Source organism: Heptranchias perlo, chromosome X (genome assembly GCF_035084215.1).
Source record: "Heptranchias perlo isolate sHepPer1 chromosome X, sHepPer1.hap1, whole genome shotgun sequence".
NCBI lineage: Eukaryota > Metazoa > Chordata > Chondrichthyes > Hexanchiformes > Hexanchidae > Heptranchias > Heptranchias perlo.
Genome location: NC_090370.1, coordinates 4,001,243 through 4,025,668, shown reverse-complemented (window position 1 = coordinate 4,025,668; position 24,426 = coordinate 4,001,243). Strand labels below are relative to the sequence as shown.

At 46.6% G+C, this 24,426-nt stretch overlaps 1 protein-coding gene across 2 annotated transcripts in view; it reads right to left on the bottom strand.

Moving 5' to 3' along the window:
* Positions 1-2,055: 2,055 nt before the first annotated feature.
* LOC137307175 (cysteine/serine-rich nuclear protein 2-like) overlaps positions 2,056-24,426 on the bottom strand; it is a 45,871-nt gene continuing 23,500 nt past the window's right edge. The window contains exons 2-5 of one of the 2 annotated variants that reach the window (XM_067976534.1): positions 18,190-18,357; positions 11,061-11,320; positions 5,623-5,919; positions 2,056-3,102 (exon numbers count right to left, since the gene is read on the bottom strand). In XM_067976534.1, the coding sequence (XP_067832635.1) occupies positions 2,122-3,102; positions 5,623-5,919; positions 11,061-11,320; positions 18,190-18,349 (1,698 nt within the window). In that variant the 5' untranslated portion in view covers positions 18,350-18,357 and the 3' untranslated portion in view covers positions 2,056-2,121. The remainder of the gene's footprint in view (positions 3,103-5,622; positions 5,920-11,060; positions 11,321-18,189; positions 18,358-24,426) is intronic. The other variant, XM_067976535.1, reaches the window with a different exon arrangement.

Sequence of the window (24,426 nt, the reverse complement as noted above, 5' to 3'; positions counted from 1 at the left end):
GTTCCTTACTGGATGATTAGAGGTTACATTCCTGAAACGCTGGCATTACTTTGCCTCTGATTACTCTCAACTTTTTTTTTTAAATAGTCTTGTTTTGGGGGAGGAGGAAGAGCAGGAAAAGGCCGATTCCGGTTCAGGCAGCACAGGCCCAGGACAGAGATAAGTTGTACAGAACAGTTAAAACATTACAGCTAATATGCAAGATAATATCAAGGGGTCAATGTATGCAGTCCAGGGTCAGGTGGCAATGTATTTTCTACTTCAAAAAAAATTTGTGGGCAACTTTCTTCTTTTTCCTCGGGTGAGCAACCTACTCCCAAGACTTGCACTGATACCATGGTGACCTGCATATTCCGAGGCACAAGTGAGCAGGGGAGACCTCTCTCTCTCACACCTACACAGATTCCCCCTCCCTGTGGAAAACAGCAGGCCTGTGCCAGAGAAACGCCCCAAACACTGCATCACACTGCCTGAACTCGTGGTCCCCAATTCCACACACAATTGTCCTCCTTAAACACACACACGAGTGTGAGTTAATGGTCACTTCATCCTCTAGTTTTAACTTAAGATTGATCAGATTTGACATTTTTACATGGGTAAGGGAGGATACATTTCGCCGATAGACTGAGATGGGGCTGCAGGGACAGGCTCTCTTTCATAAGGTGCTTTTTGACGAACGACCACTCATCCAGATTCACAAAAGTGCACCTTACACAAGGTGTACAGGAAACAGCTTAAACCACAAGCTGAAACCCGAGTGGTTGATAAGGCCACCTGAACCCAAAGGTGGACTTGTATCCTATTTCACACAGGCTTGTATTCGACATACTGCAAAGATAGTTGTTACAGAATCTGTAGTTTGGGGAATGCGCAAATTATTATTTTTTAAACAATAAGTCAGAAGTGGCAGAAAAAAAATATCAAGCATGTGATATGAATATTCTCATCAATCCCCCCCTCCCCTCAAAGAACAGGTTTAGAGTACTTTGTATATTCTGATTTCACTAAAGCAGACCAGTGAGGAGGAATGCGGCACATATGTGGATATGTATCTAGGTACAGTGCAACTAAAAGGGTAAACCCAATTCAAAGGGGGCACTATCTTTATGAAAAAGGTTCATGAACAAAAAAACCTTCACCAAATACACAACACGACAAATGATGTCAAAACACATTACGGCACTCGGACAAAATTTGATATTAGTGGCTCTTCCCTCCCTCCCTCCCAAAAAATGTTGCCAAATATTTTTCATAAAGACAATGCCCCTTTAATCTGAATGCAATGTGGAAACAAGTAACCAATAGGAAGTGTAGTAAGATTAAGGTGATTTGTGTAAGGGCCAACCTCTGTAAAGCTTGGAGTGATTGGTGGTGTATTGAACATGGGAACAACCATACCCAGGATTCATTAAGAAAAGCAAGCAGTTCACGGTTACTGCAGGACCGCACAGCTCCTGCTATTTTGGACACCCCAAATTGGCCCCATATTTAGAGCTGCCAGTCTTTGCCTTGCAAGATTTCAGTCCAAGACTACACATCCCCTTTGGGGAAACATCTACTCAAATTACTAAACCAGCCTCGGAGCCTAGAACAATGCAGGCTCTATCTGAGGCCACAGCCTACACAGGGTATGTAATACCACAGGAATACTAGAGATTGCACTGATGGAGGAAAGCTGGTGGAGTCAGGGTTAATGGCTTTGAAATACTAACACAAAATGGAGTCTGAAGTATTCCCTCCACAGAAGTTAACCGCTGCTCTGTTGTGCACATGGCTATGCAACAAAGGGGCAGTTGTAGTTTTAAAAAGATTAAAACGTTTAGTTTTTTTTTAAAAAGGCCAAAATGTTAATATTGATTCTGCCCCAAAAACTAGAAATTAAGCTGTTGTGGCCTAAAATTATTTCCTCCATCAGGTAGGTCCATAGCCAGAAAGATGTGACTTTTTTTTCCCCCTCAGATCGTATAAATCTTTCACCTTTTTTCAGCCCTAACTTCAGTCTTCAGCTACAAGATTTTTTTTTTGTAATTTTTGTGTTTTACTACAAAAACAACCTAAATAAATAGACATTTAATCAGCAAAAAGCTACAGGCAATTGTGCAAACTAGCTGCAGAAATGCATTACATAGTTACTGGGTTTACTGCAGGGGCTCCCTCTGGGGACCTCTGGCCTTCAGACTGGGAACACACATTCTCTACAGTCGGCTCAGGCACACAAAGGTCACCATCAGAGGCCCCGGGGCAGCCATCTTGAAGCCTTGAATGCAACTGGAACTCCTGCTTAGGATTTTCAGTGTACACATTAGTACCATCATTTACTGAAGAATCGCCATCTTCTATTGAGGGAAATTGTACATCACAATATTTAGAGGTCCCTGTGTTTTCAGAAAAGTGCTCTGTGACAGGCACGTAAGGTGCCAAGGAGCTATTGGTAGCAGCAATTAAATTTTCTACAGTATTTTCCTTCGTGTAATTGGATTCTAATCCTGCTTCCACATAATTGACCTCCCTATCACTGCAGTTCATATCTACAGCACAGCTCTGGTCTATTTGATAATATAACACTGTGGAGTTGCTTAAATATGTCTGTTCCTCAGGCGTCGAGTTATCCTGAACAGTACTGTCAGCAAAACACAACACGGGAGAAACAGGAGTCACTTCTGCTTGGATCACAACAGGTGTTGCTAGGCCTTCACAGGCCTCATCAGGTCCAGCCACTGGATCTCCTAATATACAGACTTCTAGGCTTTCTACACTGGTATCCATGGTTACACTAGAACTGGTTAAATCATCCTCTTCCTCCTTTTTTCTGTCCATCTCCTCAGCAGACTGTAAGTGCATAACCGCAGTTTCATTCTCCAAGTCATAATTTTCTGCAGTAAATTCCTGGTAGTCCTGTACCTCCGTGTGTCCATCATTGGAGCAGTGGGAGACAGCAGGTGATGGCTGCTGGTGATGGTCCTGCTGTTTGTTTTCCAGTTCCAGCTTCATGATAGTGTGCAAGTAATGAGTCCGTACGCGGATAGGGTTAAATTCAATTCGGCCTGCCGCGTTGGCGCAGCCATCTTTGGAGCACCCACAGGGAAAGGACATCCTATCCACCTTAAAGAGAAGAGATTGATGTTAGTATAGTCCAGAGGACAACATTGTGACTTGTTATAATCGGTTTGCCATCACCCTACCAGAACAGATAGCCTGCCTCAACGTGGGGGACCAGGCCATGGACTACAATTATCTGCACTACTCATGGTCATTTGGATAACTTACAATGGGAGATGTTACCAGCAGCCAGCGGGAGCGGTGTTACCGGCGGGAGTTACCTCACATGTTGCCTAGCAATATAGTTAAACATGGAGCAACTGGTCACTCCATTCACCACCACTCCCGAGTTCCAGAAGTTGGGGGTTCCAGCAGGGTTCGGAGAAGGGACATTTAATCGAGGATCGTATCCTCCAGGATAGAAGGAATGCACAGGATTTCTGTACATTACTCTGGGTTCTCCTCAAATCCTACAGTGGCTGAGCAGCCATGTGGATATTTAGATCAGTGTTACAGTTGGAAGGGCAGTACCAACTTTGGGTGCCCATGGATGTGTTACTGCTGGAGGTCATCCAGCTACCACCTGCCAGGAAGAGAAATGTCCCATAGTTGCAAAGTTATTCAATTAGCTGTGCTGGGGCTTAGACAAGAAGCTCTAGTCGAAGGGTCAAGCTTTTGTGGTCATTTAACATAATGCTCGTGTTGTCCTATGTTCAATATAGGAAGGAGGGAATGAAGGTATTGGGTTAACACCTGTATTTGAAGGGTTGTGGGAGTTAGTGTCATGCCTAAGGACCTGCTTTAAAAATAGTTGTACAAAGAATGAGACAAACTGAACATTTCCTATGGCCTCTCACACTCTCATTTCTTTTACATGATTAGCTGCAAGCAGCAATATTCAACACATTTATGAGGAGACCTGCACTATTCCTATAACTGGTTTTAATGTTTAACCATTTAAAGAAGTCTGCTTACTGGAGTGCAGATAACAACCTGATGTACTTAATGAAGCAACATTACCTCTAACCCATGCAGCTCAAGTCTTAAAAAAAAATCAGCTTTAAAACCCTCAAGTGCGTTACTTCTGAAGTCACTTTCCCTGACCAGATGTGAACTCCCTTCAGAAGACAGCGAAAGTGTAGCCAACAGCGTCTCCAAAGCATCAGGTCAACTTGTGAGAACATTCACTACTGAAGGACCATAGCTTGTCCACAATCCAACGCAGAGCTGGTGATTAAAATTCATTATTGGCGGCAGTGTGCTAACAACCATCACACAGGGTTAAAGTTGGGCCTGTCCTGATCAAGACTGGAAGTATGAACAAGGACCACTGAAACCTGGTTCATAGCTGGAGGTACTTTGTCTAATTGTACTCCAAGCATCAGAGACTAGACCAGAGCTACTCAACTTTCACTCGAGACAGCAGGCAGTGTAAATGGACGGTGTTTAGACCATGTTTACCAGACAGCAAAGCCCAGAGTTGCCAACACTGCCACTCTGGTGGCTATATGGCCTCAGTATATAGTGAGGGGCTGCTTAGAAATTACTTGAGACCTGCACAGGAATCCCATTCAGACTGCCCCTGGTCAGATGTGAAGCCAGAATTGAACCCATGTTCCTTTTTCTTTTCATGCAACCAAATAAACTGCCTGGTGCTGATACTGGAGATTTAAAAATGAGAGAAAAGTTTTCACTGTAAGCGAGGCCTGACGAGAGGAGACTAAACCTCCAGTTTACAAAAGCCAATTCTTTTCAATAATTGTTGCTCGCAGTTAAATTCTTATCTTGTAGAATTTATTAGAAGTTTTATTATATCCTTGATCTGTGCTAAGTTAGCACAATAGCAGTGGAGACTCTACAATTGCCTATTGTGTTCCCAGGCCATAGAGGGGAGGACAGGGCTCCTGATCACTATTCAGTGGGCCCTGCTGGAAAACACAAATGCATGGACGTCAGATGAGATGAGGATCAGACTCCGTTGTAATGCCCTGGCATGGTGAAAAACGCTGCCAACACTCACTGTCTACGCTCACAGAAGAGAAATGAGCCTGCTGCCCAAGATACCAGAACTGTAGCCCAGCGAGAGTGAAACTGGTCACCGCCAGGACCACAAAACTGATAGCCAATCGGCAGCCTGCTTTACACCATACCAGATTTTCCTTTCTGTCGAGTTTGGTCCGTTTTGGAGGTGTCAATTTCACACCCGGTGTCTTCAGGAGAGGAGACAAATCAAAATTTTGATTGCTGCAAAGGAGAATGGGGCGAGAATTCCACAGAAGACAAGCAATTCCACTGTGGAAGTATTATTTAAGGGGTACACCCCAAATATTAGCACAACCAAAGGGATTTTTGTTCTGCTAATGATTAAGTGAACACAGGTGTTAAACAATGTGCAGCCACCGAGTTCCCCTTCCAGACAGAGAATTTAAATTTGTGCTGTACTCTAAGAATTTATTATTTGGACAATCAGTATCAGCCATATTATAATCTTCTCAACACAAAGGTTTACATAAAACACAAGCTGAATGGATCTCCTGGAGTTGTATAATAGTCATTTCTATTGGCCATAAACTTTGACCTTACCTGGCATTTGATTCCCGCTTTGCTACAGGGGCACACTTCAGGATCACAGTAAAACCTACAGTCGCACCCGCATTCTTCCCTGGACGAGCGAATGGCTCGCAGTTCATGTTTTTCCTCTGTATCAATCCTGTTGACGCCCGATGCACGTAATAAAGCTCTTCGCCTTTTTGTGGGTAGTGGTTGTAAAAAGAAATAGTCATCTACCTCAATACTGTCCACATCAATGTCATCGTCAGAAACGTCATCAATGGTGAGTACATTGGCTTCCTCCGACTCAACTGTACCGTTCTTGGTTAACTGTCGAGAAAAGATTAGAATGGTTTATAGTCAGGTATCTGCAGTACAAATACCAAGACCCACACCATTATATGTACTGGTGCAGGACCTCCACCAGCCCTTTCACATCGTTCTGCACTGCCCACTGTGCCCATAACGCATGCTATGGCATCCATTACCAAGCAAATTCACTGAACTAATTGCTGAGGTATCGGTAACTGTACTGCTGCAGCACTAGATTCCCAACCACAGAACCCAGGTTTGAAACCTCATCAAGAACTGAACTGTGCTACTTTCTAGGAGAGAGGTTTGATCATTCTTGGGATAGGCCACTAGACAGAATGGGTGAGGACTCAAATCTCCGGTAAAAGCGTGGAGAAGTGATAGAGACCTGGCCCTCTCTATTCAGGGCGCCCCCCCTGTCGGCAGATATTAGTATCATTGAGAGGTCTCACAATGAATCCACTGGTGAGGAAGGGGCAGGAAGAAGTTCTACCTACATCACCTAGGGATGTGCACAGTGCACCATGAGACTTCAGGCCTCCATCTTTGAGTCTGCAATCATTCAGGCCTCCAAAATCAAAATGACTCCATCCATCTCATTCAAGTTTAGGATGGAAAGCAGGAAGGCAGAGGTGAAGTTACAATGCTTATTACAAAATGCTTATAAAACAAAAGTCTGCGAGAAAAGGCACACACACACACACCCCCACACACAAAAAGAGGTTTATTCAACATCTCCATAAACTGCTGAATAAGCATTTCAGAATTTTCCAATGAAAACTGAGCACTGACTGCAATTTTCAGTCAGATTAGTGAAGTAGTCATCTTTTTGCCATTGTCAGCCTAATCACTAAACCGTCTGCAGGAAGCAACAATCAACAGAAAAAGACAATTACTCAAGGGATGATGCAATGCTGTAACCTTTGACCAAAGACTGTCGACTTAAGTGCAAGGCCAATGGGTTATGCAAGTGATTCACAATGGACTGCACCCAAAGAGCATAGTAACACATGGGCTGAGCTTCTCTGCAACTGTTACAATATTGCAATGAAACGGATGAAGTGTGGACGGACACCTTTCGTGGTCTTGGCTGGGGGAGGGGTTTGTAACATGCAAGCTGCACTGGTGAGCAGATAACAATGGGGCTTGCAACTTTAAACAACATCACAAGAAATGAATTACAGGGCATATGTAGATGGATAGAACAAATTACACACCCGCATCTTCTGTGGTGTTACCCATGGTCAATTGGGAGTATGTGATGAGGAAAGTGTGACTAGGCAGGTTTTACAGGAAGTGTACTACACACAAGACATGTTACATATTAGATTTTGTTTTCTTTAAGTTATTAGAATGTTGTTATGCATGAAGCATAAAGACAGCCAGGGGTCCTTAAAGGAAAGCCTAGAGTTAGAGGGCGCGTGGTCCTCGACCCCCTATGATGGTTGATACTCCACAGTATCCAGCACACTTGTACCTCCATTACTCAAATTTGGCCAGTCTTTTCCATGGTCCCATCTGTATAGAAAGCATCATGTTCCAAGGTATGTCAGTCTCTGCTTATCCCTTCAATCTTCACTCTCATTCCTAACTAGCTCCTTTTGAAGGGATTAAATCGAAAAATCCTCAATGACTTCTGCTGGGATTCGGTTCCACATTTTCACTACTCAAAAGGGGAAAAAAAGATTCTTCTAATCTGCAGTTTCATTTGGGAATGAAGAATGTTGTAGCTGGGGTCCTCTGGGCCTGCACTCGCTGTTTACATTAAATAACCTGTTTCCATCTGCATCATCTGTGCCCCTCATCATTAAGAGCTGCATCAGAACCCTCCTTCCCCACAGCAACCCCCATGTTTTTTCCTTTAATGAAAACCAGCTCAGTTTTGAACTTCTTACAACTTTGAAATACAAGTGCCTGAATCATTCCTATTGCTCGAAGCCAGGGGTTTACCAAATCACACACATTCCAAATGTGGTTTCATCAGTGATCCGCACCAAGTTGAACTTGCTTTGGCTTACGATCAAATGCCCTCGAGACCCATCCCAGCGCAGTATTTGATTAGTCTCGTTGATATAAAGGTTGCCACTTTTTTGTTAAGTCAAAAAAGCACAAACCTGGCAGGAGGTGGGATGAATGCATCAGGTTTGGATGTTTTCTTTGCCGATGGAAATTTATTGGAAACCTTAATATATCCACAGCAACCAAGAGACCGAGCAAAAGCTGACTGACTGCATCAAAAAAAGCTGACCCAGCCCCCAAAAAGCTGACAACTCAAGAACAGCCTCGACTGTAAACCCATGACATGTGAGAACAAGTAGTTACACTGACTTGTACCATAAGCTCTAAGTATACACAACATTCCCTCACTAGTATTGGGGGGGAGAAACACAAAAGTACACAACAGGCTGAAGGGGGAAATACAAATGTCGAAAGCACTAAATTTATTTTCCAAGGGAGTCTGCAGGAAAGCTCTCCCTGGAAAATACAGGTTTCTGACACTATCTGGTGCATCCTCCAGTATTTTAGGGTCCACAATGAACATGGGCATTGCATTTTCTTTTACATTTGCTGAATTTTATTGAAAACTACTTGCTATTTACCATTTTGGAATGAATTATTTTTCTTTACATCTTAAAGCTTCTTTCTCCCTGTATAACCGAAAAAAAGCTGGAATTCTTCTTTCTTCTAATCACAAAAATTGTACATCAAGGCTCTGACCTCCAGTCAGGGTTGTAAGCGATTAATTTATAATGTGCACACCAGGTCTAAATGCTGCCTCACTATGCACACAAGTGCTGGTACATTTCTAAGGGTGGGGGTGTGAATTTATTACATTGAAAGTGACACATCCTAGTTAATTTTAAACCTTTTTTTTAAACTACACAATTGATCAATTTTTACTCTTCATAAAAACCCAAGAAAAACAAAGTGGCATTTGAGTTTTCAACAGACCAGCCAAACCATAATTTCCCCCAAAATTCTCTCGACACTCACTCCACCCCCTCCGTCCGCACCACAGACCAGGCACTGTACCCACACCAGCTCCCCAGTCTATTTACACAGACGCACTCCTCCCGCCACCCTCCCAGTTCAAGCTGGTACTTTTATTCAATTCCCCTCCTCCACATCATTCAAACTGACATTCTCCCCCCCCCCCCCCACCCCAATTCAGCTGGCCCTCTTCTCCTCCGACCCCCCTCCCTCTCAGTTCAAGCTGGCTCTCTTCCTCCCCTCTCCCCCAGTTCATGCTGGCACCTTCCATGTTCCCCCACCACAAAGCACTGCTCCCAGTTTCTCCCCTCTTCCCTTTCCTTCTTTATTTCCCCCCTTTCGGATGAGACGTTAAACCAAGGCCCCGTCCGCCCTCTCAGCTGGACGTAAAAGATCCCATGGCACTATTTCAAAGAGCAGAGGAGTTCTCCCCTGGCTTCTCCTCTGAGGGGATGGAGGGAAATTGGTAAGGCTTGGGGCTCGTGTCAAGAGTAAACAGAGAGTGTGAGGTAACTAAGATTTGGTAATCTGAGACAGTGTTGATTTTAAAAGTTCTGTTAAGATTTGGAGAACCTTAACTGATGTAGAACAATCAGAACATCCTACCAGACACTGGGAGTCTCAGACATCCTTACAAAGAGAAGCTGCCATTACTCATTTGTTCCCAAGGTGCTTACAGGGAATGGCTCTTCCATCTTTGTAGGACACCAAAGAGTAACAGTCATTTTAAAAGGGACCCAGAGCATGTAGAAATAGGAAAGTACATCAGAAAGTGAGATTGAGGCATTGTAATGGGACAATGTGCTGATGGGTTCAGCTCCTTGAAGTCAGCTATTACACAAAATGACCTGAGTGGATCAGCTCTATGTTCCATCTGCTACGTGCGGTTGTAACATTTTGTTCAGTACACATAGCATCACTATGGAAAAGAACAATCAGGCCAAGGCAAAATGAGCAGCAGACCTGCCAAGTTCTCACTGAAAAATATCCAAAAGTCTCCTGTTTGATGCTTGGACCTGCAGCCTCATTATATAACTGGATTTTCTGCAGTACTCCATGTCCTAAATTAATTTACATATTTACTGGTGAAATCAACCACGGATCAGAAATGTGAGCATCCAATCACCTGTCAGAACTCCAGCAACATACACTTACACCTCACTCTACCTTTCAAGGTTGAAAACAGAGGCCTTTCATTCCCCTCACAGGGAATGAGGGAAGAGCCTTGAGAGCCCATGGGAGCTGTAGGTGCTGTGCAAAGGGGGGTTTCATTTTTGGGAGGATGTTGTGATTCACCCTGGTCTGAATCTCAGCGAAGTTCATTTCTGGAAAAGGTCTGGAGATGGATGTACTTCGGAGACTAAACTGTGACAAGTAATTTTGAAGAACAGTTCATTCATAGGAACATGTGCCGGCATTTACCCTCCACACAAGCAAATAGTCCTGTTCCCGTATCTCTTTATCCCCCTTCTCCTTCATCCACCTATCCAATCTAATCTTGAATGTTGATATCGTTTCTGCCTCAACCACTAACCCTCGGAGTGAATTCCACAGTCTCACCACTCATTCACAGCCAGTGGTAATATGAAGAAGTGCCATTTTGCCCTCTTCAGACACAAATATTTTCAACACATCCTGTGTCGGCCAAGGCACTTAAAATATCTGAGATATAAGGGAAACCAATCTCCCACAGCAATACCATGATAACATTCTCCATTAGAGGGCCATCTCTTTGTCCCAGTGTGGAATAGGACTGCTAGCATTAAGTAAGCCCAGTTCACCTCAAAAAGGGAGACGGGGCTGGTGGAGTTTGAGGGCATTTGCATTCAATTTAAAAACACTTTGAACATCAAATAATGAAGGTAGACAATGCAGTGGCGTCATGCTGCCTGGAGTCACTCAGTTTCTAGACATTGTTGAATATCTGGTAACAGAACCTTCAGAGTTCTGGGAGAGGGGCTGCGAGACACCATTTAATCCAAAGTTACATTTAGGTATGGTGTATGGAATTGATCCTGTGACCTGTAATCATCTTTCATTCTATTCAAAAGGATAACAAGTTATTCAGATGGAACATACATTGGAGGGAACGCAGCGCAGAGTGAGAGAAGGAAACACCCACCCAGCCACAACCATTGGCACCAGCCTCCAACGGACAAGACCTTTACCTTCATTTTGCGCGCGGTGAGTTTCTCCTCCTTCAGGTGATCGCGGAGCATTTCCCGATGAAGGTGCTCCTGCTCCTGCGCAAACTCGCACAGCGTGTACCTACGCACGCAGTTGTGGCGCCTGGCCATGCCCAGGGAGCTGCCACCCTGGCTCGGCACGCTGGTGAACCCTTGGCGGCGTGTGAAGTAGTAGACGGTGACCTGGTCAAAGCGAACGTTCTTGGATCTCAGCCGCTTCTGCTTCTTCAGGATTGAAGTTGCTGAAACGGAGTTCAAAAGTAGTCAATAACCATGCACGGCATTGCGATCAGAACAAGTAGAGACCAGAGCACTCACTCATTTACAGGAACATTACTTGAAGGGTGTGCACTGAGCGTGTTAAGTATTTGCCTACAGATCACTTATTGCAGCCTAATCTTCCATTTTTAAACTCAAAAGTTTTGTTTTGAGTTCGGGTATTTATTTTTCAACAAACTCTAGGAGGCTGGAAACAGCTGACCAGACCTCTGCTTAAGCTGCTCTACCTCAGTTATGAGGTCATAAAATAATACAGCACAGAAGGAGGCCATTCAGCCCATCGTGCCTCTACGGCTCTTTGAAAGAGCAATCCAATTAGTCCCATTCTCCTGCTCTTTCCCCATTGCCCTGCAAATTTTTCCCCTTCAAGTATTTATCCAATTCCCTTTTGAAAGTTATTATTGAATCTGCTTCAACCACTCTTTCAGGCAGTGCATTCCAGATCATCACAACTCGCTGTGTAAAAATAATTCTCATTTCCCCTCTGATTCTTTTGCCAATTATCTTAAATCTGTGTGCTTTGATTACCGACCCTTTTGCCAGTGGGAACAGTTTCTCCTTATTTAGTCTATCAAAACCCTTCATAATCCTCATAATAACCCCTATTAAATCTCCCCTTAACCTTCTCTGCTCTAAGGAGAACAACCCCAGCTTCTCCAGTCTCTCCATTGTCAGAGTTCCCACAGGACAACTTGCCCCTTTGATTAACTTGCTCACTTTGTCTCTTCACAGCAAAATGGAGGGCACAGAAAACAAGAGCTACCACTTATACTGTTCAAGTGTGCCCCCTGCTGGTTTCAATAAGAAACACCATTGACAACAACAATGTAAATATCTATAGCGTAACGATCTTCCAACTGAGAAAAGTCAATTGGGGAGGGGAGAGGTCTTTTTAAAAAAAAGTTTTAATTGTAAATGTTTTTAAACAGGCATTAAAGGCAGTTTAGACAAGTGGAGGTCTCTTCAGGTTTGGAATTTAGATATACTTCCACAAGGCAAACTATCGAAGTAGGAGGTCCTGAGCCCTGGAGCACCAACTCAGTGCCATAGAGTGGGCGGACACAAGCTTAGTCCCTCACTCTACTCAGTTCCCAAAGAGGCGATTGGTACAATTGAGTGTCAGCCGTGGCTCAGTAGGTTGCAATCCTGCCTTGGAGTCAGAATGTTGTGGGTTCAAGTCCCACTCCAGAGACTTGAGCACAAAATCTAGGCTGACATTCCAGTGCAGCACTGTCGGAGGTGCCGTCTTTCAGACGAGAGGTTAAACCGAGGCCCCATCTACCCTCTCAGGCGGATGTAAAAGATCCCACGGCACGATTCAAACCGGGTGCCGCATTTCCTACATTACAACAGTCACTATACTTCAAAAAAAAAAGTACTTCATTAGCTGTAAAGTGCTTTGGGAGATCGTGAAAGACGCTAGATAAATGCAAGTCTTTTTTTTTAAATTGAAGTGTGAGGGTAGCATTAGCAGAGTCAGAAATCCAGGCGAGCTTTCAAGGCTCCGATGTGATATCACTCCTTAAAGTTATGTAGATTTTACTGTGAAGAGAACGCGGGTTACTGATCGTTAAAAGTCCACCACCATTAAACTTCTCCAAATGATGGAGGGAAAAAAGCTTTCAGTCAAATAGCAACCATGAACCCAAAGGTCAGCGTCAGCACAACCAGTTCTTCAGGGTCCATCAATCATTTCAAGCACTAAGGAAGGATTACATCAAAATAAAGTGGCTTGTCCCTTTGTGAAAAACAGACAGTGTCTGACCAAGGGAAATCATCTGTGAAATGTGGTTAAAACTGAACAGAGCCTTTCACTGAAATGGGAAAGCAGTGTTTATGGGAGTACGATGCCCAACATTCCCACATTCAGGAAACAAACACATCACCTCACCAGTTTAATGTTAGTTATTCATGTAGAAGATGATATAGGGCTGTGGGGAGAAGGTGGGGCAGGGGATTAGTTTTGAATTGGTCTAGCAAAGAGCCAGCACAGACTATGATACACTGAATGGCCTCCTCAGTGTACCAGCTATCCTTGTGGCCAATTGAGTGCCAAACTAAATGGGTGGGGGTAAAGTTCACGATCAGGTGCTACCATTGATAAAGTGGTTTTGACTCAATGTGAAAAGCAATATTCAGTGGACGAACGGAGAACTAGGCCGCAGCCAGACCCTTCTGCTTCTTAAGGTGGTTTGGCTGTTCACAGAGCAGCCCAGTAAGGATGTGATGCATGACGTTCCATCAACTGGAAAATACTGAACATTAATTTACTTCAATCAGTTTTCTTCCACCTCTCGGCTATCAAAGGACCAAGTTTTGATAACGCTACAGATGAGAATAAGCACAGCAGATAACATGACAACACTTGAGGGCCTATTAGTTGTCTTCCATTAATCCTTTAACATGGGGGTTAGTTAAAACAGCCTGAGGAGCTCAGTGGTTTCGAATCCAGGTACAGCTGCAAATAGTTTCTTGCATAGGGAACCATAGCAGGAGAAGAAGTCGTCATTTTGAAGTTTGGTTAGAATCAGCTGATACCTGTGGAAAGGCCGATAGTCCCCGCTGCCTTCTAACATGCTGCTGCAGTATAAAGAGTTAGTGCAACACAAAGGTGCATTTTGCTTCCAGTCACATCTTCAGCTGTCCTACCTATCAGTTGTCAAGTCGATATCTCTGTAGGGAATTGAAGTACTTTCAGTATTGTGTAAGCTGTCGTTATTCTCCCATATTTGAAGATTAAATAAAAACAAAATCCCAGCAAAAAGGTCAAACAGGGTCAAGGTTGTATGAAGGTGGGAAGGTTTTCTGGTCTGCTAAATATTGGCTTCAGATTTTTTTTTAAATTTATTTAAAATCTGTCAAACAGCAGCTGTAATCCCCACATCTCACTGGGCTTCGATGTCCAGTCACACAAATGCGGTCCAAAAATGCTGAAGCTTTAATGTTTAACGTGCATTTCCCACTCCTCTCCTGAGGGTCTTCACTCTTGCGATGGTACAGTCCAATGGATGGCAGTCACCCACCGGATACTCATCCAAGTGGTCATCCTTCATGCGTAAGCCTACATGTTTCGAATGTAGCCAGGCCATTTAACCGTGGGGGCATCACAGATGACCCAATACTGTCCTCACCTGATGCACTTTGCAGCAGGATAACCATCAGGAGTAGCAGCCCTGCTGTACTTTTCCCCTCTCTGGTCCAAAGGGTGTCGAGGCCAATTGTAGCCACCCTTCCTCCCCAGCCCTGCTAAGATCAACAACTAAACGCTAACCAGAATCTCCGACCTGCCAGGCTCAGGTGTGCTCGTACCACTTGAGCCATTAGAGGATGGCTGAGCTCGAATGTTTCCATCAGTGGTAGGTTGACTAAACACAATAGTAAGCACGGCACAGGAAGATTGCCTGAGACCAGCTATGCTGTAGTAAATCATAACTCATGTGCTGGAAAATTAGTGGGATTTAGTATTTTGCTACCTGGGCCTAGAGTTGTTGGGGGGAGGAGCAGGGGAAGAAACACAGATTAGTGATTCAGACCGAGTTTCATTGTGGAGTTGCCAACATGAAGGAATGACCCTGACGTAGGTCAGTGTTCCTTGGCCAGGTTACAGTAAACGGAGATTGAAATGCTCTGTCCTACAGAGTGTGCATTGTCTCGGGTACAGCTGCCAATATACAGCTTGGGAACCCAAATTGATTCTGTAGTTTTTGTTACAAATGCTGACTCAGACCCAGCTTTCAACCTCTTTACATAACAAAATAAAAATGGGCCTGTATCCCGACATGGATTTCATTCTGCCACATTTCATTACACCCATCTGTAAAACTGTTGAGTGAGTTCCCTCCGGGACTACACTAAGGACATCAATTACATGCAATGTTTCTTTTTCTATCCCCTCAATTATCAACACAAATCTCTTGCTTAACAGGAACTGCTTTCACACTGGCACTCGGTCAGATTGAATTCCAGGAGACCAGTGTCCAAGAGTTGACTGCCGGTGTTTACATTGCTAAATCCAAATCCCTCATCCCAGCAAACTCGGACCCACAAAAGAAACTGAGCTCAGGAGTCGACTGGTAAGGAAGCGAGATTTAGTCCTGGGACTGCCCTTACCATATTTATCTGAAAGCAGCAAGTACATCGCCAGCAATGGTTTCCCTCCCTCCCAACACCATTCCCTCAAGACTGAAAATCGACAAAAAAAATAAAAGACGTCCTTATGTCAAAATCCTGGCCTTGGTGTCAGACGGCGGTCCAACAGCACAGATTCGGCTGAGGAGTGGAGCTGAGTATCACCAGTCTACATGTGGAAGCTGACCCCATGCCTGCCGATGATGTCACTTGAGGGGCAGTAAGTGGATGAGGAAGTAGAAGGGGCTTTTCAGTCTGACAGGCTGGTCTCAGTCAGACCAGTGGAGGGGGGGGGTCGCTGCAGGTAGGCTTGTTGGGCCTGGGGGAAGCGCTCCTGCTCCTCCGAGCCCACAAGCTGTGCTATAAAGGCACTTACCTGCAGTTTGGGGCCTTCTTGCCTCCTCTCATGCGGTGTAAAGGAGCAGGCCCGGGAATCCCCTCCCCCAGGAGTTGCAATCGCAAAATCTGAATAAATGGAGGCCCGCAGCCTCCTTGAAAGGTTTTAGTGACCAACCCGCCTCCTGGGAGTGAGTTGGTCGCCCACCCATCGTCCCGCCTCTGGTGAAAAACGGAAATGGGCGGGTTGGAGGTGGGTCTGAAACTGTTGCTATTTTCAATGCCCCTCCGCCCCCAACCCACCAGTTTTTCCACAGTTGAAATCCTGTCCCAAGTCTTAGATGAGTTGCAGCTTCTGTCAGCTGAACAGCAGGAAGACCAGTCATTTTCAGTCCGAGCTACAAACTCTGTTCCCTTACCACTGACTCCATTCCCCTCCCCGGCCACTCGCTGAGGCTGAACCAAACCTGTTCAACTCACACTCACTCGCTCCCCCCCCCCGTTCCCACGCTCGCTCCCCCCCCGTTCCCACGCTCGCTCCCCCCCCGTTCCCACGCTCGCTCCCCCCCCCCGTTCCCACGCTCGCTCCCCCCCCCCCGTTCCCACGCTCGCTCCCCCCCCCCGTTCCCACGCTCGCTCCCCCCCCCCGTTCCCACGCTCGCTCCCCCCCCGTTCCCACGCTCGCTCCCCCCCCCCGTTCCCACGCTCGCTCCCCCCCCCGTTCCCACGCTCGCTCCCCCCCCCGTTCCCACGCTCGCTCCCCCCCCCGTTCCCACGCTCGCTCCCCCCCCCCGTTCCCACGCTCGCTCCCCCCCCGTTCCCACGCTCGCTCCCCCCCCCGTTCCCACGCTCGCTCCCCCCCCCGTTCCCACGCTCGCTCCCCCCCCCGTTCCCACGCTCGCTCCCCCCCCCGTTCCCACACTCTCTCCACCCCCCCCCGTTCCCACGCTCGCTCCCCCCCCCGTTCCCACACTCTCTCCACCGCCCCCCTCCATTCCCACACTCTCTCCACCCCCCTCCATTCCCACATTCTCTCCACCCCCCCCCTCCATTCCCACACTCTCTCCACCCCCCCCCCATTCCCACACTCTCTCCACCCCCCCCCCATTCCCACACTCTCTCCACCGCCCCCCCCCATTCCCACACTCTCTCCACCGCCCCCCCCCATTCCCACACTCTCTCCACCCCCCCCCCCCATTCCCACACTCTCTCCACCCCCCCCCCCCATTCCCACACTCTCTCCACCCCCCCCCCCCCATTCCCACACTCTCTCCACCGCCCCCCTCCATTCCCACACTCTCTCCACCGCCCCCCTCCATTCCCACACTCTCTCCACCCCCCCCCCCCATTCCCACACTCTCTCCACCCCCCCCCCCCATTCCCACACTCTCTCCACCGCCCCCCCCCATTCCCACACTCTCTCCACCGCCCCCCTCCATTCCCACACTCTCTCCACCGCCCCCCTCCATTCCCACACTCTCTCCACCCCCCCCCCCATTCCCACACTCTCTCCACCGCCCCCCTCCATTCCCACACTCTCTCCACCGCCCCCCTCCATTCCCACACTCTCTCCACCCCCCCCCCATTCCCACACTCTCTCCACCCCCCCCCCATTCCCACACTCTCTCCACCGCCCCCCCCCATTCCCACACTCTCTCCACCGCCCCCCTCCATTCCCACACTCTCTCCACCGCCCCCCCCCATTCCCACACTCTCTCCACCGCCCCCCTCCATTCCCACACTCTCTCCACCGCCCCCCCCCATTCCCACACTCTCTCCACCCCCCCCCCATTCCCACACTCTCTCCACCGCCCCCCTCCATTCCCACACTCTCTCCACCCCCCCCCCATTCCCACACTCTCTCCACCGCCCCCCCCCATTCCCACACTCTCTCCACCGCCCCCCCCCATTCCCACACTCTCTCCACCCCCCCCCCATTCCCACACTCTCTCCACCACGCCCCCATTCCCACACTCTCTCCACCGCCCCCCCCCATTCCCACACTCTCTCCACCCCCCCCCCATTCCCACACTCTCTCCACCACGCCCCTCCATTCCTAAATGGAGGGAAAAAAAATGATGGCATTCGGAATATCTCAATACAATGACCACATGGTTTCCTGATTAGAGCAGTGAACGGGTGAGAAGCAGACAGTAATCAATTGGAGACACCTGCACCTAGTGTAACACAAGAAACTTCACCACTGGGGGGTTGGTCCCCTTTAACAGCACTTTCCCAGATCATCGCGGGACGATTTTCTTTCTCCTCTAAAGGTTACATGTAATAAATTATCCTTTCGCTCCTTTTCCGTGACATAGTTGCAATTCCAAAATGAAGGCCTGTCACTTTAAGTGCTTTCGACACTTACGGCTCAGCTCCCTGGAGGTGGGAGAGTTGATGCTGTCACAGCTGTCTGCACTATCGCTGCTCGAAATGTCATCATCCGATTCCTTGGGTGAAGAACACAACGACGAACCATCCACCTCTTCGAATTTTCGCTTTAGGCTCCCACTGACAGCCATCTCCATTTCTCACCCTGTGAACGAGAACGAGAACGTGACTGGAAACGTCAATTACAGTTATTACTTCAAAAAGACTCAATACTTCCCTCGGACTACCTACATCCCTGCTGTATAAAATGAAGGAAAACTAACTGCACTTCAATCACTATCTTCCCAGCTCCCCCCTCCATTACCATAACCTCCCAAAGTAAAAGAAAAATAACTTGCATTTATATAGCGCCTTTCACAACCCCAGGGCGTCTCAAAGCACTTTACAGCCAAGTAAATACTTTTCGAAGTGTAGTCACTGTTGTAATGCAGCAGCCAATTTACACACAGCAAGATTCTAAGAACAACGAAATAATGACCAATCTGTTTTTAGTGGTGTTGGTTGAGGGATAAACACTGGCCGTGACACCAGGGAGAACTCCCCTGCTCTTCTTCGAAATAGTGCTAAGGGATCTTAGCCTGAGAGGACAGACAGGTCCTCAGTTTAACGTCTCATCCGAAAGACAGCCCCTCCGCCAGCGCGGCGCTCCCTCGGCACCGCCCCTCCGCCAGCGCGGCGCTCTCTCGGCACCGCCCCTCCGCCAGCGCGGCGCTCCCTCGGCACCGCCCCTCCGCCAGCGCGGCGCTCCCTCGGCACCGCCCCTCCGCCAGCGCGGCGCTCCCTCGGCATTGCACTGGAAGTATCAACAATAGCTCAGCACTGATGTACTGAATGATAAATGGAGATATTCTTTTTATTTCATTGAATCTTCAGGGTCTCCCAGGCCTTTTGGGTAACAGGGTTCCTCTGTACCTTGTAGCACTGTCTGGCCCCAATGTTCTCATCTAAACACACCCCTGCTCAAAGGCTTCTCACAGACAGCTGCTAGGAGTGTGAAACGTGAGAACTCTACAAATCATTTGTTAATCCTTTGTTCTCGCCAAAACAAATCGGTGCATGTTAAAAAAAAAAATCCACCAGTAAGTTAGTTTATCCCCCTCCTCAAACACCAGTACCCCCTCTGGAATGCAGGCTCGAACTGATCACTCAGTACCTGCAAGTCACCTCGGGTGATGTCACCTTTTCTTTCTCTCTCGTTCTTCCCCTCTCCCCCCCCCCACCCCAAACAAAACAGCAACTCTCCTCCATCTCAGAGGATCTTACTGGCTCAGTTGGTAGCACAGGACACCATCCAGGACAAAGCAGCCCGCTTGATTGGCACCCCATCCACCAACCTAAACATTCACTCCCTTCACCACCGGCGCACTGTGGCTGCAGTGTGTACCATCCACAGGATGCACTGCAGTAACTCACCAAGGCTTCTTCGACAGCACCTCCCAAACCCACGACCTCTAGAAAGACAAGAGCAGTAGGTACATGGGAACAACACCACCTGCACGTTCCCCTCCAAGTCACACAACATCTCGACTTGGAAATATATCACCGTTCCTTCATCGTCGCTGGGTCAAAATCCTGGAACTCCCTTCCTAACAGCACTGTGGGAGAACCGTCACCACACGGACTGCAGCGGTTCAAGAAGGCGGCTCACCACCACCTTCTCAAGGGGCAATTAGGGATGGGCAATAAATGCCGGCCTCGCCAGCGACACCCACATCCCATGAACGAATAAAAAAAAGATCACTCAAGTCAGAAGGTTGTGAGGTGACACCCCACTCCAGAACAAGCACACAATCGAGGGAGACACTTCAGCGCAGTACAGAGGGAGCGCTGGATTGTCAAAAGTGCCGTCTTTTGATGAGATGTTAAGCCGAAGCCCCATCTGCCTGTTCTGATGGATGTACGAGATCCTGTCACACTATTTGAATGGTGTTCTCCCACTTTCCTGGCCAACATTCCTCAGCCACCACCACAAAATACAGATGAACCAGCTGTTCATCTCACTGCTGTTTGTGGGATCTTGTTGCACACAAAATAGCTGCCACAATTGCCAGTAAGTTTTGGTAAGCACAATGCTCCTGTCCTCCCCGAATAGTCACACCTGCTCTTTCCAGCAGGGGTCACTAAATAGCAATCAGGCGTGGGAGACCTCCCTGATTTTCCCTCCCAGTTATGGTGCCCAACCCACTGCTCCAGTTAAGGATTTTAAGAGGCATTTTCGGTTGCCTGGTTCTGTCACCCCATGATTCAGTGCAGAGAATACAACTCAGAAATGTTTGGAATTGTACTGCAGCCCAATCAATGCACGAAACTCGGCGGTTTTGGTTTGCCCAATGCCAATTTAGGAATGCGCCACAGTCTTGGTCCCATTTCAGCCAAAACCCTGGAGGCATTTTAATACAGCAAGTATAAATGAGGTTTCAAGATCCAGCCCTAGTTTTGACTCTCTCCACTCCCTTTGGAGGAATTCTCCACGTAGAACAAAAAACAACTTTTAAATTGCTTAGTATTTTTCTTTTATTTGAACTGCAGACAGCCATTTGGACCAAATTTTCATTTTCTTGGCAAGAAAAATGGTTACAAATTGCAACTCAATCATGGAGAAACTAGAACAGGATTCAAAAATCGGTGACCTGAGACAATGCTGCATGTGTATCAACAATACCATTTGAGGCAAAATGGAGGGGCACGGGGAGAAAAAGAGCAGGAAAATTAGTTTTCCCAGGGAACAGTTCAACTCAGTTTATTCCACCAATGAAGTCATCTGTGCTGGGGTCAATTCTTTCACTGAAAAACAATCTGCACTTCAAGGGTTATTAGCTCACCGGCAATTTGTCCAGTTTACTGGTATTCCCCAGATGGAGCATTCTGTCCCTACATCTTGAATATGGACAACATGGCTGCCACTTTCCTCTCCTCCCCTCCCCCCCCCATAATGGGGTAACTTCAAGGCATTCAAACAGAACTGTCTCGAAACAGGGCCTGGCCTCAGACGGTTACAATTAAGATTAAAGTCAACTTATTTTCTCCATTACAGGTGTAATTGATTCAAAAGGAGTCTTAATGACTCATTAGTTTAGCAACACTGCTCACTATTGACCACCAGTAGACAACTCTTAGAATTTTTTTTGCAAGATCCATTTTCCTTCATGCTTGTCCTTATGTTCTTCACCGTTGCCAGCATTCGTGTTTTACGTTTGGCTGACACACAATAATAAACCAATCTGTTTCCTCTCTTCACTCGATGTGTCCTTGGGCATCTGCTCCAAACAGATGTTATTAGCTTTGTGATGTTGGGAATGGGTGCACCTAGCAACCAGATCACATGCTTCTCAACACCAGTCAATCGTGATGTGTTCTGTGCTTAAAGGCCACTTCAGAACCTACTGCTGAATACAGATTTAATGAATACATATGCAGGTCTATGCCTGAAAATATATGAGCTTTGTTGAGGAGTTTGCGTTCCTGACATTCCATCAACTTGCATAATTTAAGCAACTACTGACAAGCCGAAGTACAGAACAGCAGAAGGAAGGACAGATACCGAGACTAAAGACAGAAGCTATGGGGCTGGACCTTTAATCTAGTTGCCCATCCTTAGTTCCAACCTACTGAAAGGGGAGGGAGCGACTACAGATCCATTCGCGCTCTTCAAGGAGTTTTGTTTTGTAGCCCAGTCAGTCGTGTGATGCACTCCTGTAACATGCTCTGACTGGCTCTGAAAAAGCACAAGGTTTAATTTTCAATGAATTAGAATTTGTAAGTCCTACGTATAGCACCGTTAACCAGTGCAGCCCTGCAATCACCCCAAGATTCTCCATTTTTATTGAATTGAATCAGCTCCCAAATGTGGGGAAATGCAGAACAATCTTTCATTCTGTTCCAAGAGTTCACCTGGACTGAATTTTAATTGCTACTCGTCCTCTCAAAAGATGGAAAACTCCATGAATTTGAATCGAAAGTTGTGTTCAAACAGGTGAATCTGGATGTAGACAGATATTAGACTAAGACCTTTAATAAAAGGAAAAGACGGAGTCTCGAGGCTGTAATCAGCGGGGGAGGTGGAAGTACTACATTTTTGCATTTATTCAGGGAGCTGTTTGTAAATCAGTAATTTCGAGCTCTCTTGTAGACGGGCAGTCATTGGCTGCAGAGACACAGGAAACAATAAGAATCCTTTCATATACTGAATGTGTAGGTGGGCAATGTTCCATTTATAGCAGCGTCGTCCAGTCAAAATCGCTGACTAGCCACAGGTGCGGCTACAACGTCACCGTTTTAGCCACATGTGTTCATTTTAGTAGAAAACGCCTCGCACACACTCAAAATGCAGGTAAATGTACTTCACATGTGTATATTTACTTAAACATCTGCTGCCATTCAGTAACCACAGAAGTAAAGCAGTCACAATGATCAAAAAACACTCACACTCTGCGTTTCATCTTACCATTTTACCAACAAACGCACAAAAAGGTTAAAGTTCACATGCACAAGCCGTGCGATTACAAGCATTGAGATCATATGCACAACGACTGTGTCTAGTCCTCAATTTTTACTTACTAAACCAGAAATGCAATTAGACACATCTGGATTCCCAATTAGCCACATGTAGCTAGAGCTATTTACTAAAAGTAATCTGTGGAATCAATGGTTGGAGGGTTATGTATTGAAGAGTGGGTAAAGGAAGTGGTGGATAAGGTGGAATGGCAAATCCCCTTTAGCTGAATCAGCTTCCAGTACTTCCATTATTGCCCCACCCACCCCCTTCCAAGGCTCCGACTTGTGCTGGGACATGTTTTCATGGGCACAGGCTGTCTCCAGTACCATATCCAAGAGGACATTCTTCACAGCTGAGCCCAATAGCTTTGTGGGAAAGGGGGAAGGAAGATGGCAGGACAATAACTAGGTGCTCCTCAGGATGGAGTGAAGGGGAAATAAGAGGGAAAGATAAACATGGTATGAGGGCTCGGGAGGTTCCTACTCAACACAGAGCACCTCCTAGTGGCTGGTTGCAGTATGTCATCAGCAGAGAGCTACCCTTCGGCAGGTGGCAGAAGGGAAAAGAGCCTATAAACAATGGAGAAAGTAAGAGGAGATGTAGATTATATAAAATATCAAACACGAAGTTGGCCGAAGCATCCTGTACAGGCACTGCACAATCTCACAAAAAGATCCAAAGTCATTTTAACAGTCCGGCACAATGTCACGTGGTACTAGCCTTCAGCTGCCTAGGCCCGAAGCTATAGAATTCCCTAAACCCCTCTGCCTCTCCACTCCTCTCCTCCTTAAAACCTACCTCTTTGACCAAGCCTTTAGTTACCTGTCCTAATATCTCTTCATGTGGCTTGGTGTCAAATTTTGTTTGATAATCGCTCCTGTGAAGCACCTTGGGCCATTTTACAACGTTAAAGGCGCTATATAAATGCAAGTAGTTGTTGTTGTACTGTATTTCCTAGCGTGCAACAGAATGTAGCTTTTCTAAAGGTCACAGGAGTGGTGGTTAAAGCAGCCTTGAATTGCAACAGCTTGAACGCCACCTTCCCCATGGTAACCCAGTCCATAAGTGATGTGGTATTCTAGTTAAGCTTTATCTAGCCAGTGGTCCTTGTAACTAACCTTCACATCACAAGCTGTGTGATCACTGTTGTAAACAAGCACCAGAAGCTGGACGAGAAGCAGCAGAATGTCAAGTTAATTTCCCCAAGAACTCCCAATGGATGTGACGAGCTGCCCACCCCCACCAGGAGCAGCAGCGTCCCTTTGGGAAGTACAAGGAGCTTTCCATAAATGTTTGGCTGCACTTTGTCCCCTGAAAATGGCACGGAGTGGAATTTGTATATTCCAGGTCAAAGGTTCAAACCGATCTGAACAGGACTTACTCAAGGTAGTGTGTGTTCCTGTACAAATAATTTCCTCACCTGCTGAATGTCACAATCATATTTGGCTCCCTCTAGGCCTTAGCTTCTTGAATTATCTGAGAAATTCCCATTTGTGGCCTTGGTCTGATACAAGTCTATTTTAATCGGGCCTTGCTGCCTGGTAAAGTCTCTTGACATACTTTGCACCAGGTAGTACTGCCATCTGTGGCACTATATTTGCATATGAACTACTCACTTCTGAACAAAGAATCTTCTGTAGTGGCAAGGCAAATAGTTCCATGGCTCTATCGTTTAACATGGAAATCAGTGCCACATCTGAGAAGCAGGAGGACATGAGA